The sequence below is a fragment of the Ursus americanus genome, chromosome 9 (genome assembly GCF_024610735.1).
Source record: "Ursus americanus isolate L20-20 chromosome 9, mUrsAme1.1.p, whole genome shotgun sequence".
In the NCBI taxonomy this organism is placed as follows: Eukaryota; Metazoa; Chordata; class Mammalia; order Carnivora; family Ursidae; genus Ursus; species Ursus americanus.
In genome coordinates, this window is record NC_142135.1 from 22,030,996 (window position 1) to 22,047,041 (window position 16,046).

The 16,046-nt window shown below is 37.6% G+C and overlaps 1 protein-coding gene across 1 annotated transcript in view; it reads left to right on the forward strand.

Moving 5' to 3' along the window:
* Positions 1–15,695, forward strand: part of EIF3H (eukaryotic translation initiation factor 3 subunit H) — a 92,855-nt gene extending 77,160 nt beyond the window's left edge. The window contains exons 3-8 of the mRNA XM_045805762.2: positions 1,320–1,487; positions 3,007–3,106; positions 4,329–4,478; positions 11,839–11,959; positions 13,959–14,091; positions 15,481–15,695. Coding sequence (XP_045661718.1) covers positions 1,320–1,487; positions 3,007–3,106; positions 4,329–4,478; positions 11,839–11,959; positions 13,959–14,091; positions 15,481–15,578 — 770 coding nt within the window. The 3' untranslated portion in view covers positions 15,579–15,695. The remainder of the gene's footprint in view (positions 1–1,319; positions 1,488–3,006; positions 3,107–4,328; positions 4,479–11,838; positions 11,960–13,958; positions 14,092–15,480) is intronic.
* The last annotated feature ends 351 nt before the right edge of the window (positions 15,696–16,046 follow it).

Consider the following 16,046-nt stretch of genomic DNA (forward strand, 5'->3'; position numbering starts at 1 on the left):
GGTCTCTCATGTGCTAGAGAGACAAAAATTTAAGATAAAAGATAATTGACATAAGATTATCATTATTTTTCTGCTGCTTCTTCTTGAGGCCATCATGTTGTATATAAACAGAAAAACTGAAAAACCTATCTTGAATAGTTGAAAAGTTGGCTGCCATATTTATCATGAGAAATACAACCTTCCTTGGAATAAGCAGATTTATAATTTCTTTGCCTAGTAACAAATGTTGGAAAATAAGATTGTGACGATCTGAGGGAGGTTCTTTTGTACTTTATGATCCTGAGTCTTGTTTGCTTTATAAAACCATAGTGCTATAACCAAGGAAATGGCAGGCATATAACTTTACTTTTTCTAAAACCTGATGAAATGATTAGATTCCAAGTTAAGCCAATATAGTTACTCCACATAGTTGTACATTTCATTATAATAGGAATAACGTGGGTATTATGTCGAGTATAAAATTTTCTCCTGTATTGCATATTTGCTACTCATTATTGGGCTATATTGCTTTTTAAAATCTTTTATTAATTGTAGTCTCAGTTTGCACCTATTTAATAATACTGCTTTAGGTTAATAATATACATTATAGTCATTAATTTGATGAAAGTAAAAGTCTTTCAACCTTTTCATTCTATACATGGTGATTAACCTATAACTCTAATGAAAAATTAATATCTGTTACTTAATACAAAAAAACACACAAACAAGAAAAAAGAATTCTTTTAAAAATTTAGCATATGCAGCAGGGGGCACCAGATGAAGGCAAAAATGAATTCTTACATTTTAAATCAGCTACAGCTTGTATTCTGTTCACATTTAAATAATGTGGTAGTTAATTGTTTCCCTATTCATTTTCTTGATGATTTTAACTTCTCAGTTCTAAAAGCTGTGTTGAAGGAGACATTGATAAGTATTCTCACTTTATTAATTCAAATGAAAGGTCTTAAAACCAGCCAGTTTAGCAATTATACAAATTTTTTCTTAAACATTTACTATTTTTAAGAGTTTTAAGAAAGGAGTGGAAACCACATTTAATAATTTCTTGTTTAGAACAAGGCATTATTATTGTGTGTTTTTAGTGACTTTCCTACAGTATGTTATCTCATTAATGAAAAACGGAAAGCTTCAGTGATTTGAAATGATTTGAAAGCTTAAATTCATTTTCGGTATATGTGAACTGAATGAATTTTGAATCTGGAAACCTGTTCCCTTTAGCTAATAAATAGTTGTGTAAAAACCCGTTTCCAAAAAGTCTTGTTTTTGCTATTTGTGGCATCACTAAATAGTTTTTCTTTTACCCGTTCCTCCCTGTCATCTAGTCCAATATCAGATGGAAATGATGCGCAGCCTCCGCCATGTCAACATCGATCACCTCCATGTGGGCTGGTACCAGTCCACGTACTATGGCTCGTTCGTCACTCGAGCGCTCCTGGATTCTCAGTTCAGTTACCAGCATGCCATTGAAGAATCTGTCGTTCTCATTTACGGTTAGTAGGAGTTTCCTTTATTATTCTTTTCTTCCCTTAATGTTATTACTACTATTTTTGCTTTCTGTCTTTTTGCCTCTAAGAGCAGCCTGGCAGGCCTTCGCAAGTAAATACCAACCCTGTTTCTGCAGCAGCCTCAGCAGCAGCTAAGTCTAGACAGGGTTTCCTTCTTTCTGTTTATTTTTCTTGCTATCAGAGCCCTGATGTGTACATTTTGGAATGCTGGAGTAGCTGCTTCATTTTTATTCCTCCATCTCCCCTCCCTCATGTGAAGGGGCTGGTGGAACTAGACCAGATGTCTAACAAACCCCAATTGCTAGAGTGTCTGGCTCTGTACGTGACTGACCAATCATAACACAGCGTGCCAAATTTTTTTTATACCTCTGACAGCAGCGTACAAAACCTGGACTGTTTCTTAGCACAAAGATTTTTTTCTTTTCGGCCTATTTAATGGTGTTTCCTCAAGCTCTCCAGACCAGATGTTCTGTGCTGTATCAGAACTGTAGGCAATTTAACAGCTTTATAGCCTTCCCCCTCCCCAAACACTCACAGTTTGCCATATCTGGCAGACTTGCATATAGTTTCCAGCTGAGAAGTAAATGTAACGTCCTGAGTATCTGTCAGAAAAAATACTAATGAATACGATCAATCTTATGAGCTGCCCCAAAATTGTTTCAGTATGTTAACAATTGGATTACAGTAAAGAACAAGTTGTTAAAGTGTACTTATATTGGCTGGAAACATTGCATCATCAGACCTTGATGAATTTTCCACTTGTTTCAATCTATTTTGGTTTTCATTTTATCACCTATTGCTAAAAGTTTCACTGTGTTAAGTTTCAGACAACATGAATGTTAACACAGGTTTTAGGCGAATATTGGCATGCCGGAGCCGTTATCATGCAGCAAGTGCTAAGCTCCCTTACTCATGGAGTGTGTAAGCAGCTAGTTTTGACAAAATGAGTTTCTCTGAAACTAAAAAGACACTTTTGTGATAGCACTTTTTAGTCATTTCGTTTTTAGAATCTGTTTTTACTAAAAAATTTGGACAGTGATTACTAAGATGGATACATTTTGTTCGCGGGGCTATTCATTTAAATTAGTCGACTCAAGTACACAAATGCATGCAGTGTATTTTCACATTGAATAGTCATTAGTATTTTTCTTCTAATTACACAATATGAATATAAGGTGTAGAGAACATATGAGATGTTTAATTTTCATCAAGATTTCTGATTCAAGCTGACAAATGGATTTGAAAATAACTTCATTTTGAATCTTCTGTTTTACGTCAGGGAGAAAGTTACTCTACCAGTTACAAGTAGGATGATAGGATTCCTACATTTTCACTTAAATGTTCACTATACTGTTTTTAGTCTGCTTCAAATTGAGTTTTCATCTTTTATTTTGATCTTCATTTTGCAAAGATTGTATAAGTAACAGCGTGCCTAGAACCAGTGTCATTCAGGCAGAGCACTGGCAGAATTGTTAGTAATTTCTTTCTCTTTTGCCTATTTGAGATCCCATAAAAACTGCCCAAGGGTCTCTCTCGCTGAAAGCATACAGACTGACTCCTAAACTGATGGAAGTTTGTAAAGAGAAGGATTTTTCTCCTGAAGCGTAAGTGTTTGGGGGCCTGTGCGGCGAATGGTAAAGCATTGGCTGTTTTCCTTTTAAGATTTTAGTTTGCCACATTTATTGAATCCTTGGTGGTGGTGGTGTGGTAATGCTTTTGCCATGTGGACGGTAGAAGTCTTTTGCGTGGCCGAGTGCCACTTGATTTCTCCCTTTCCATGTTTAAACTGTTCTTTATGGAATGTCTCATCTGTTGTTCTCACTGTGGGTGAATTCAGTTGGAGTGGAAATTAATTAGCTACTGAATTTGAAGAAATAGATGATTAAATAAAGGAGATGGGACGAGTGATCAGCGGCTGTCAGACTGTGCACTCTGTGTCAGGATGATTGTGAGCTGTATGTCTTACTTTCTGAGCTCCTGTTTCATGGGGGTGGGGATGGGAAAGACATAAACATTTTAAAGTATCAGTAAGGAATGTGGCATTTTGGAAATTTTATGGGTGATAAGTATGCACAGAATTGATCAGTAAAACTGTTTTATGATCTTACATAATGGCATTGGAATATTTACATTAAAATTTTAAAAAATTCAAAATTCTTTCATTTTCTGTTAATTATGGGAATTTTGATTTATTAAATTAAAGTTAGTGGCTTTGATTTCATGCAGGACAGACAGTTTTTGCTAGTTTCCTAATAACTTCTAAAGAAATTAAGGTGCAAAAGATTTTAAAAGCTAACTCATGAACAATTCCTGGGTATGATAGTTACAACTAAATTAATGAGAAATTGCATTCTTGCTGTGTTCTGAACTATTGTATATAGGATATCCTGTGAGTATTTTGCTAGTTGTTAATTTCTTTAGTTGGGTAGGCTTTTGAAATGAACTTTCCAAGAACTGAGTATTTCTCTGTTCTAGCTATTTATTTTAAATGTTTTAGATAAAGATTATATAGCATAACTTCCCATGACATTTACATTTTAGTATCAGTGAAATTTTGAAGATACCTGATTACTAAGAAAGAATAGTTTCTTCTGCCAAGAATCTTGTTTTCTGGGCTTTATAGCTCAAACTTGGATTGTTTTCAGTGTTATTCAAATCATTCGACTTACGCTTGACTCTGTAAAACTAGTTTCTCTCTCTTTTTTAAAGAGTGCTAATGAAACAAAGATCTTGGAGAGGGCCTGTAATTAGGGAAAATGTATGAAATAGTCAATTTAACACTTACTTCTGACCACCAGACTAAAGTATTTTTAACATGCTTCACAGATTGAAAAAGGGAAATATCACCTTTGAGCACATGTTTGAAGAAGTGCCGATTGTAATTAAAAATTCACATCTGATCAACGTCCTAATGTGGGAGCTTGAGAAGAAGTCAGCTGTAGCAGATAAACATGAATTGCTCAGTCTTGCTAGCAGGTAAGTGGCCCTGTCTAATGAAAAGTCCTTTTTTAATCACTTTCTGTAAAAGATTCTTTCACTTAGAATTTAACCCATGGATCAAGAAAAAAATTACCCAAGCACATTTTGAGGTTCTTGAGACCTATGTAACGACATGTAGAATTAGTCCAGCGCTGCTAAGATCCCAGGAGAAAGGTCAAACTGATAAAGTGAAACAGTGTTTGAATACTAATAATTCCTGTTTAAGAACCTTCTGATGCCTTTCCTTTACTGTATCATTTTTGCTTTGATAGCATAAATGCCCATGGGGGAGGGTTTTTTTTTGTTGTTGTTGGGGGGCTTATTAGCTTTATTTATTGTACACTGTCATTGGAGGCTTATAGTATTATGTCTGAATATTTAATAATGCTCAGGAAAAATATGAAAATGCTTCTTTGTTTTACTGGTGGCACTTGCCCTTGTTCAGATGCAGACCCTATTAGTAGTGAATTTTCAATGTGGATTTTCTAGTAAAATTAGAATTTTCTGAACCTGACACTGGCTTTTGCTGTCTTAGACAGTGGTGACATAACTTCCTCCATTGTGACTGCTTTAGCTGTCTAGTTGCTACATATTGTTTATTGTATTGGTAAAGTGCTGACTGAGGTGTTCCAAACAGATTATTTCCTTTATGGAATTAATGTTTCTTTTCCTAGCATTTATTGCTCTTTCCAGAAATATAGGCAGAATCGTATAGATAGCTACTCCTAAGTGCCCTTTAAGCTTGGTCTTAGTGATTGTTTTGTGGTAGGAGAATGCTAGCAGCAGACCTGTACAATGAAATTAAATAGAGTAGGTAGTCAGTCTATAAGCATTTGTTGGATGGCTGAAAAAAAAAAAAAAGTGTGTTTTCTTAAAGCAACCAGTTTGGAATAGAGGCTCAGTTGTTTGTCAGATTTCTCTAATCCCAGATAGAAGCTTGTACAAAAGAACATACAGACTCTGTACTTCTTTGTTAGAAGACAAGTAGCGTGAACCCAGGAGGACCAGAGAGCCCAGCATTGTTGTCCGTGCTCTGGGATGGATAGGACCGTGCTTGAAGTGCCACTTTGTATCGCATGAATCCATCATAGGGCCACTAGAAAGTCTGTGTAGAGAAAGGAGAGGCAACTGCATGGTAAGCGGAGTGCTAAGTGATACAGCCAGCTTGCATGACTAATTTGGCACTGAAGAGTATACTGTTGACTGCAAACATACACTCATAATAGTCCTTTAATTTGTCTCTTTTAGAAGGTCATACTTTTCTTTATTGCTTTTACAAACACACTCAGCACACCTGTATTTAAAGCATTTGCACTAAGAACATTCTTTAGCATGCAAGGTTACAATTTGATGTATTAAGTACATATAGTTACACAATAATTTTAAATTTACTACATGAAAGTGTTTGCTTATATAATTTATGCCTTCACCTTTTCCCAAGCGTATTGAGCATGCAAAACAAATATAGCCCTTTTGTGCTTTAAATTACCAATGAGCTGGTCTGTAATGCCTGTTTGTCCAAAACAGCATTTATAATAACCAAGAAAATGCTCCTAGTTTGCCATTGCAACTAAGATCTAGACAAATATTTTATTATAGTTTTTATCTTCTGTATTTTATGTGAAATAGAAAGAGGGGCCCTTTCCTTTTCAAGTGAAATTATTTAAAGGTAAATTTGTGTTCCTGTTGGAAGGAAAAAAATGAAGCAACCCTGAAGGCAGTGCCGATACTGATGGGCTGTTATACTCATCCAGACTGATAATACTATTTTAAAAGACTGAAATATAACCTTTGTACGTATCAAATTTTAACTTATTTTTAAGATTTATTTATTTGAGAGCGAGAGAACAGGCAAGCGCGGGGCGGGGGGGGGGGGCGCTGAGGGAGAGGGAAAGAGAATGTCAGGCAGACGCTCACTGAGTGTGGAGCCTGACATGGTCTCCATCTCACAACCCTGAGATCATGGCCTGAGCCGAAATCAAGAGTCCAACACTTAACTGACTGAGCCCCCCGGGTACCCTTCGGATTTTAATTTCTTGCATCAATAGCATGATGGTAGTCAGGCCAGTCACCATAAAATTTTTTCTAAGAAACCACTTCAGAAATCATGCCCAAGAAGCTCCTCAAATTTTGCTTGGTCTTGCTTTTCACAACCCGTATGTGGATACCACTTTTTTGGTTTACCTGATATATTTGTCTTAGGCTGTGAATAAAACATACTACATTTCCTTTCATTTAAAATTTTTTTTAATTTTCAGTTTTAATTTTATTGGATGGAAGTTCTAGCAATGGCTGTTTCGTAACAGCCTTTATTAATTTTAAAAAATGTGTTACCCAATCCTTCAGCTTTTCACACGTGAAGAAACAATTCTGTTTTTATTTCCTCTTTACACAAGTAAACTAAGGGTGGGCATTATACATTAAGAATAAATTGATACTTTAGCCAGAGCAGACTTCTCACTGCATGTCTTGGTTCACATCTGTTTAAGTGAGCTGTTTTTCAGTTCTTTGTTTCCTTGACAATAAAAGAAAAGGCTGTATTATTGAAACTCCTAACAGTAACTCCCTGGTTCAGTATTCTAGTTGAATTGGTACTGAAAAGATCCCCATAAAGTTGTTCTTGGTAATGGACCTGATTTCCTGTGAATGTTATCTGTGAAATGGGTATTATTTTAATTCCTTTTGCCCTTCAAGATCTGTTGTACAGATTTTTGAGTGTATCTTATTGGGTATATTTTTTGAAGGACATTGTAGTAATAAAAATGTTATGAAATGTTTAAAGACCATGTATCTGTGCTTTTGTTTTTTCACTAATTACATATATTTAACAATACATAACAATAGTACTTTATATTAAAGACATTTTTTGGTGTAGAATCAGAGGGTCTATTCTGGTAGCACCTTTCTTATTGCTTATAATCAGTGTAGTCAGTCTCTAGGATTTAAGGTGTGGGAACAAATAATAGATCTCTCTCTGCATATGGCAGTAGCTCTCCTTTATGATTTTCTCCAATATCACTACCCCATTCCCCATCACCCAGTTGTAGGGTTTGTAGGCTCTTTCTCTTCTCTGAATTCCTTTTGCACTTCAGCATATATTTAAATGACTTATTTAACAACTAATTGTATAGTAATGATAGCATTTCTATCTGATGCTAGCTCTCTGGGCCTCAGTTCTTCCACTGGTAGAGATGGAAGGGTTGGTGCCCTCTTCCTTAGGACTGTCCCATTCCTGTCCATCCTGCCTTCTTGGGATCCAACTGGGCTCTTCCTATACTTTCTTACCTCAGGTATCTTCAGTTGCTCTCCATATTGGTTCTTTTCTATTAGGTTTCTTTTCTTTTCTTTTTCTTTTCTTTTCTTTTCTTTTCTTTTCTTTTCTTTTCTTTTCTTAAAGATTTTATTTATTTATTTGACAGAGAGACAGCCAGTGAGAGAGGGAACACACAAGCAGGGGGGGTGGGAGAGGAAGAAGCAGGCTCCCAGCGGAGGAGCCTGATGTGGGGCTCGATCCCAGGACTCTGGGATCACGCCCTGAGCTGAAGGCAGACGCTTAATGACCAAGCCACCCAGGCGTCCCTCTGTTAGGTTTCTTGATTTGTTTTCCCCATTAAAAAAAAAAATGAAAATGTTCAACTCCTCAGAAAAATTGAAAAACAATCTAATGAACACACATAAACCTTTTGCCTAGATTCACCAGTGGTCTATCTTGCCACATTTGTACCTGCTCTCTATCTATATACATAAATGTGTAACTTTTTTTTTTTTCTGAACCATTTGAAAGTAAATTCCTGACATGACTTTTAACCCCTAAATATTTGAACATACATCTCCCAAGAATAAGGATGTTTAAATTTAAGTCTCTCTCATCTTAAAAAACAAAGTTACAACAAAAAGCACTTTTTGATCGCATACCATTATTATCCATTTCCTTTCACCTTTTGGTTCATATCCACCTGTTTTGTTTTGTTTTTGTTTTAAAGATTCATTTATTTATTTGAGAGAGAGAGAGAGTGTATGCAAGCGAGTGTGGGTAGGGCAACGGAGCAGAGGGAGGAGAGAGTCTTAAGCAGACTCCACTCTGAGGGCGGAGCCTGATGCAGGGCTCAGTCTCAGGACCCTGAGATCATGACCTGAGCCGAAATCAAAGAGTTTGGTGGTTAACCGACTGAGCCACCCAGGCGCCCTGTATTCATCTGTTTTTATAGTCAGACTTCTTCGTGTTCCATCTATTCTATGCTGTCAGAGCTCTCACTTAAGTCACAGAGGACAGCTTTATCACTGTGTTACTGGGTGTTGTTGTAGACAATTAAACATGTAATATGTTGATGACTCCTTCTTCCTGAAATACCTTTTTTGGGAGTCTTTGCAACTGCAATTGTTAGGTTCCTTCTCATTCTCCATAAGCCCTCTTTGCTCATCCCTAAATATCAGTGTTCCTCGGGTCTGTCTCCTCATGTGTACATTGCTGGGGTGATTTCATCTTATTTGTGTATCTTCTGCTACCTCAGGCCAGAGCCTCATTATTTCTATTCCTGATTACTTTAGCAGTCTCCTAACTTCCTGCTTTTAACCTTTTCCTCTTTCATTGTAGTGATCTTGCTAAATGCAAATTCTATGATCATATTACTCCTTTGCTTAACTTTCTGGCTGATTCCGCATTGTCCTTAGAATGGAATCCAAACTTCTAGTCCTGGCTTCCAAGACTCTCTGTGCTGTGACCGTTGTCTGCGTCTTAGTTTCACTGCTCTCTTTTTTCCCAGTCCTTCCCTTCTGTGCAGTTCTCAAAGGCATTATGCTTTTCATGCCAGAGTGTCCGAACACACTGCCTTCACCCAGTGTCTGGCAGTGTCCCTCCTACCTTCCTTGTCTCCACCTCCTCTTCGAAAACTCTAAATTCAGCTGTTAGATAATCTGGAAACTCTCATCTGGTTCTGCCATACTATCTTTTATGTTTCCATTCTCTTAGAGCAATGACACCATTGTGCTATGTTTATCTGTTTGCATTCCTGTCTTCTCACCAGGATGGGTGGAGTGCAACAGTGTCTACATAGTTTAATCCTTAGTTTCCGACAGAGTGACTAGCAAAGTAAGCATGTACTCAACAGAGTGTCTTGAAAGAGTGAATTTAGACGACAGAGTATTGTTAAATTTTAATCTTGAAGGTGTTTAGAACACCGTGTGGCTATATAATCAGTGGACCTGGACATTTGACTAGCTACTTCGTAGAAAAAACTGTTTTATTTGCTCACCTTTCACATAGGCCCAGACACTTAATTAGAGGTGAGCTAAAATCAAACTGGTAAGAAATTAGAAGAAAACAGAAACAAATACTTAATTTTGTTTCCAAAGAAAAAGAAATATTTTCAAGTTAAAAAACGATTCACAAAATTAAAATGGAATAAGAAAAATATGAAAACTTAATTTGAAAAAAGCACTTTTTCAAAAAAGCGAAACATTTGAAAAAAAGATTAAGTCATTAGGCCAAGTCACTGGGCCAAGGTTATGTAGATAGTGCCAGACCTGGGATTAAAGGGTACATTTATTTACACACACACACACACACACACACACCCATTCTGTGCTTTTCTGCTCTTTAAGAAAGAGCTAAAACTTGCTAATTTTCTCCAGGTTACAGATACAGTCCATTTAGGATCCATATTGTAACTGAATTTACTTTCATTTATTCCCAACTTTCCCTGTCTGTTCCTTCCTCAGCCTGCCCCTTCTCTGTAAATGCCATAACCAGCATTTGGCTGCTCAAGCCAGGAAACTGGGAGTCACTCTTGATTTCTCTCTCACTTCTGCCCATTTTTCTCATGCTTTCCCATGTTACTGCCACCATCCTCGTCCAAGCCACCACTGTTCTCTCTGTAATACCACAGTAGATTCTGTGTGTGTATGAGTGTGTGTGTGTGTGTGTAGTTTTTAAAGTAGAGATAAAATTTACGTAACAAAGTCTGCCATCTTAACCATTATTTTACGTTCCCACCGCAATGTATGGGTGTCCAGTTTCTCTACATCCTTGCCAGCACTCCACAATAGGCCCTTAACTCATCTCCTGGCTTCTACTCTCCAGTCTGTTGTCTGCATAGCAGCCAGAGTGGTCATTTTAAAATTTAAGACAAAATAAATCACATACAGGTACAACTCAAGGGCACCATTTATGTTGGAGTTGAGGGGTCTCATTCACACTAACTGTTGTGGGGTGATCTGTGGTTCAGCTAGAGGCTTCCCATCTCTGTCTGACCTCTGTAACCTATCACTGTGCTCTAGCCGTTCCAGACCTCTTCTTTTCATCTGCCTCGTTCTTGCCCATCTCAGGCATTCAGCACTGATGCTGTCTTCTGCTTAGAATACTTTTTTGCTTGGCTGATTCCTTCTAAACATTTGCTTTCAGCCTGTCCTCTCCATAAGGGAAAGAGATAGGGCAACCATACTATCTAAAGTGTTTCTACCTTTTTTCTCCTCCCCAGTCCCCATCATTTGTAAGTTCAGTGAAGATAGAGACCATGAATGTCTCATTCATTATCATTTCTCTGTTTGTTAACACTAAAGTCAGAACATAATAGGTGCTTAATACTTGTTTGAAATGAATGAATGAATACTGTTTGTTAACTAGTTATTTTTAAAGTACATATACATAATAGCAGGCTTTACCACAGGAGATAGTTGGAGGCAGAAATCAGTGAATATGGTGGTCATCGTACTAACCATGAGCTCTTTATAAGATGATTTTGGTAGATGAGTTGCAGTAGGAATTTCTGGAGAGAAAAAGAAGTGTGAATGACTGTATATGGATTCTAGGAAGGGCAAGAGGAAAGGAGCCCTCTTTTTTTTTTGTTCATTTAGCTTTACAGAATAAATGCTGTTGTTGTTCTTTTAGAACCTGCTCGATAGAGGAGTCATGTACCAGAGGTCTTAGTGTGTTTGCATGGCTCCTCCTTTCCATGGCTCCTCATTTAAATGCTCTGGAGCACAGTTGGGGAGGGGGTGGTGCTAAGGAAAAGGGTGCAGGAGTACTGAGCTTAGGTTGAACTTGGTTGTTCAGAAAATGTACATTAGAGATAACCTGCTAGATACATTTAACAGCTCCCACTCTAATACATGTATGCTCTGATAATAAGAAGCTGAGCTATTTCAGATGCTCTGGTGGTTACAGGTGTGGGTTCAGTATGGAAAGTTTAATAACTGGCTGACTCCGATTCTTTCCTGTCCCCTTGCTTTTATGTGGATGTGTGCTCTCTCATTCTTTTAGCAAATGGCAAATCAATTTAATATCTTAGAAGTGTTTAGAGCAGTAGCAGACCTATTGCTTTAAAGTATAACATGTCAGTATATTTACTTTACATTTCAGCAACCATTTGGGGAAGAATCTACAGTTGCTGATGGACAGAGTGGATGAAATGAGCCAAGATATAGTTAAATATAACACATACATGAGGAACACGAGTAAACAGCAGCAGCAGAAACATCAGGTTGGTGTTATGGGAATATTCGACAAACACAGAATTCATTTCTAAGTATGGTGCTTTAAGAGTTATCTTCAAAATGATCAAAATTATATTTGATAAAGCATTGAGTATTGGTAACTCTATCATATTTAGTTTATCATCACATACTATTTATAAGTTGTACTTAAAAATACCTGTTTTAAAGAGAGCCGGTATATTAAGCTTAGATCGCGATGGCGGTGTTATGCAAATAAGAGATACATTTATTGAGAAAATCAGAGGCAAAAGAGATTCTGGAGTGTCACAGCTCATTTCTTTACTAACTATAATTGGTTTGGTAGTGGCTCATTGCAGCATAGTTAGCAATCTTCAGTTCATTTGAAAAACTGAGCAATTGTGATTAAGAGCAAGCAATTTTGATAGGAAATAATAGACCAACTGCTGTGAAATAGATGGTATAATACAGATAAAACCCTGGAACTACCTGAATATTCTCGTATGCACATATACACTGCTGTGGCCACTTAACCTTCTCTTTATTCTTGTTTCTTGAAGGCTGTGTGATTTTCACAGTTCCTGGAGTATTGTTTCTGGACTGTATTGCTCTGAACTGTTCTTATAGCATTTGATTCATAGATAAGTTGATTCTAGAATGTTTATCTGTGAAAGCATTTGTATAGGACTACTTGTGTGTTCATTAAAATGTAGTTTAAACTAGGTGGTGTTAACTAGACAGTTCTCAGCTCAACTACAACTTAAATGGCTCTGAGAATATTATTTTTTTTAAAAATTTTAATATCAATCTTCATATATAGTGAAATTTAAAATACTTTGTTTCTACCGTGCTTAGGAATTTAAAAAACACATGTAAATCTATAAAGTATATACGTTTTAACTGAAAAGAGGATGGGTGGTAAAGATGGCAATAGTGAAAAACTTATAGAGGGTGGTGGGGGGAAGGACAGAAAGAACCTCACTTGATTCCATTCTCCTGCTGGCTCTTCCGGTAGGGAAAGGATGCAATCTGAAGTATCAGATTGAAAATCTTACCTATGAGACAGTTGATTCTGGAAACTAGTCTTACGAGTCTTCAAATTTTGCATTTGATTTTTATTTGTACCAGCACCATTCATAACCCTTTTTAGATTTGTCCAGCTTCTACCCTCAGACCCTATAAGGAGTATAGAAATCTTTGCAAAAAGCAAGGTACTCCTTTCATTAGGAGCCCAACGACTAAATTTTTTACTACCCCACCTTGGTTTCTCATTACCTGACCTTTTAAAGGTTCCATGTGGGGTATTTTCCCTCTGCCATTGTAAGGAACCCATAGGTATTACCTCTTAATTGTAATTTGCTCAGTAAGTTTGTAGTTGATCCGTACCTTTAGATGTATCCCCACCTTCTCTTCTGAGAATCCTAGGAATCCACAGTTTGGCAGTTTCTGAAGCGTTATCTAAGCTAATATTCATTCTTAGTTATAGAGCTAAAAGCACAGCTGATTAGTAGAAGTATTTACTACTATAATAATAATAGTGATGGTGATGGTGTTACAGTATCAACATCATCAGCATTATTGTTGTTTTGGTCAGTAGGAATAAAGTTGAAAAAATCCCCAATGTGGTGGTTAATTACCTTGTGACTACAGTTAAGATGAGTCATACTTATAATGCTCTCATCTACTCCATTGTCATAAATGGCAAAATCACTCCCCTTCACTCACTAATCACGAGCTTCTTTGCCTTTTAAGCCTCCAGTTTCCCACATAACCAGTTTGCTTTTTCCATATCATTAGTTGTAGGCTCTTAGAGCTCAAAGTGACATTAGAGTTTCCAACAAAGAAATTTCCTTTGTTGCCATATTTATTGGCTTCTTAGGAGGAGGGTTTACCGTGGGTTACCGTTTATAAAACTGAGGTTGAAATTCAGGGCAGTGGGGTTTTGCCGATTGCATAATTGATGGAGACCTTTTTTTTTTCTCCTCAAGTAGAGAAAAATAACCAAATCATTTCTTCTCTGAATTTCAGTATCAGCAGCGTCGCCAGCAGGAGAATATGCAGCGCCAGAGTCGAGGAGAACCCCCACTGCCTGAGGAGGATTTGTCCAAGCTTTTCAAGCCCCCTCAGCCTCCTGCCAGGATGGACTCGCTGCTCATTGCAGGTACCGTTAGCCCCTGTGGACACGGCTGGTTCCTCTGCTCCTCAGGGAGCAGAAGACAAGAAGAGATTTAGAAACACAAAACTAAATCCTAAATCTAGTGTATTTAAAATGGCTGACTGATGAATTTGAATCTAGCACCTATAATTTCTGAAATATAAGAATTTGTCAGTCTTTGTTATTTCTAAGGTCCTTTCAGTGCTTCTTCACTCCGTGTTTATCTAAACGTTTTTGAGATGGCATTATAAACTTTCTAAAGTGGGAAGGTTTTATTTGAGTCATCTTTCATAGAAACCAGGGAAAAATGTTTACGTTCCATGACGCAGAAGATCATTCAGCTCAAGCTGCTTGCTTTTCATGTTCCAGCGTAGCGCAGCACCCATGTCTGTATGGGTGCTTGGATCCCCTGCGCTGACTTATACCGTAGCCATAGGCATGCGGTTCTGGATGTACTTTGGAAGCATCTACCATTGTAACACTGTCTTTCAGCGGTGGAGTCTTGGTAGGAGTTTGCTCTTACTTAGCTGTGATAACCTTATTTCTGTATAAACGTTGCTAAGTACTGTTTGATTCAATCAGCTTGTTGCCTGTGAGAATTTTTAGAGTGAGAATCCCACTCAAAGAAAAGCTAATATTCCACAATTTCTCAATTCTATATATACATTTTCAGTGTGTGTGTGTGTGTGTTGGTGGGGGGGAGTCAGATTCCAAATTCTTAAAACTTTTAGAACACATGTAAACTAAATTCAGGAAACCAAGACACACTCCTTACTGAAGGTCCAATTCAAGCAGAATTGTATCATATATATAAAATACCTTGCACAAATGTTGCATCAGATTAGATAATTAGTTTTAAGACTTAAATAGCAGTGATGGACCCCTTTCTTCATGGGGACTCTCTGCTTCTGCTCCGTCTTGGCTCAGAAAAGGATCCCTTAATATTTCCAGAGCACAGCCTGAAAACAACTGTACTTGTGCACATCTGGGTCAGGTGGGTCCATTTCATTTGCAGTTCTGTGATTTGGTATCTCCTTTGTACCTGGCTGAGGAGAGCCAGTGCTGTTTTCTCACTTGTCTTAGTAACAGCGTGCGTCCGAGCTCCATGGTCAGTACCTTTTGATTGATAGCTAATATGCACTTAATTGCTGTCATTTTTCTTCCGTCTCCACGTAACCAGGAGTGGAAGATAGCTTATTTTCAGAAGAATTTACATTCTTTATTATAAGGGTATGGACAAACAGAATTGATTCCTGTAAACTCTTGATTCAAAACAAAACAAAGTAAAATTCTGGTGATTGTGTATTGTGCTGATTTTCTTGCTTGCCTAGTGTTCTAGGTCATTTTATAATTTGTCGAACATTGTGACTCTTTCTCACTTTCCCAAATGCACAGGCCAGATTAACACTTACTGCCAGAACATCAAGGAGTTCACTGCCCAAAACTTGGGCAAACTCTTCATGGCCCAGGCTCTTCAAGAATACAACAACTGAGAAAAGGAAGTTTCCAGAAAAGGAGTTAACATGGACTCTTGAGATCACATGGGGCCAATTCTTGGGAGAAATACGCTTGCCTACTTTCTAGCTAATAATAAAATAAAAATAAAACAACCTTGACTGCTTGCTCATTTGATTTTACACATACTATATCTAGCTTTTTATTTTTGTTTTGCTTATACTATTTATCTCCAAAGGACTAACCAGATTTGACCAGAAGCTACATCAGGCTCACACCTTCAGGCTCCGTCACCTTTGCTGCTCTGAGGTGCCGCATTTCAACATACCGTCCAGTGCTGCTTGTCCTAACCCCTGACCCAGCGGCCCTGCCACCTCCTGGGAATCCTTTACTACATTGATCCCAAATTAGTACCCCTGGAAGCCCAGGCTTCATGGGCGTGCTTCTTGTTGGTCTGCCTTTTCGTTTCCACAGGTGATGGTCAGCCAGTCCCCATGCTCATAGGT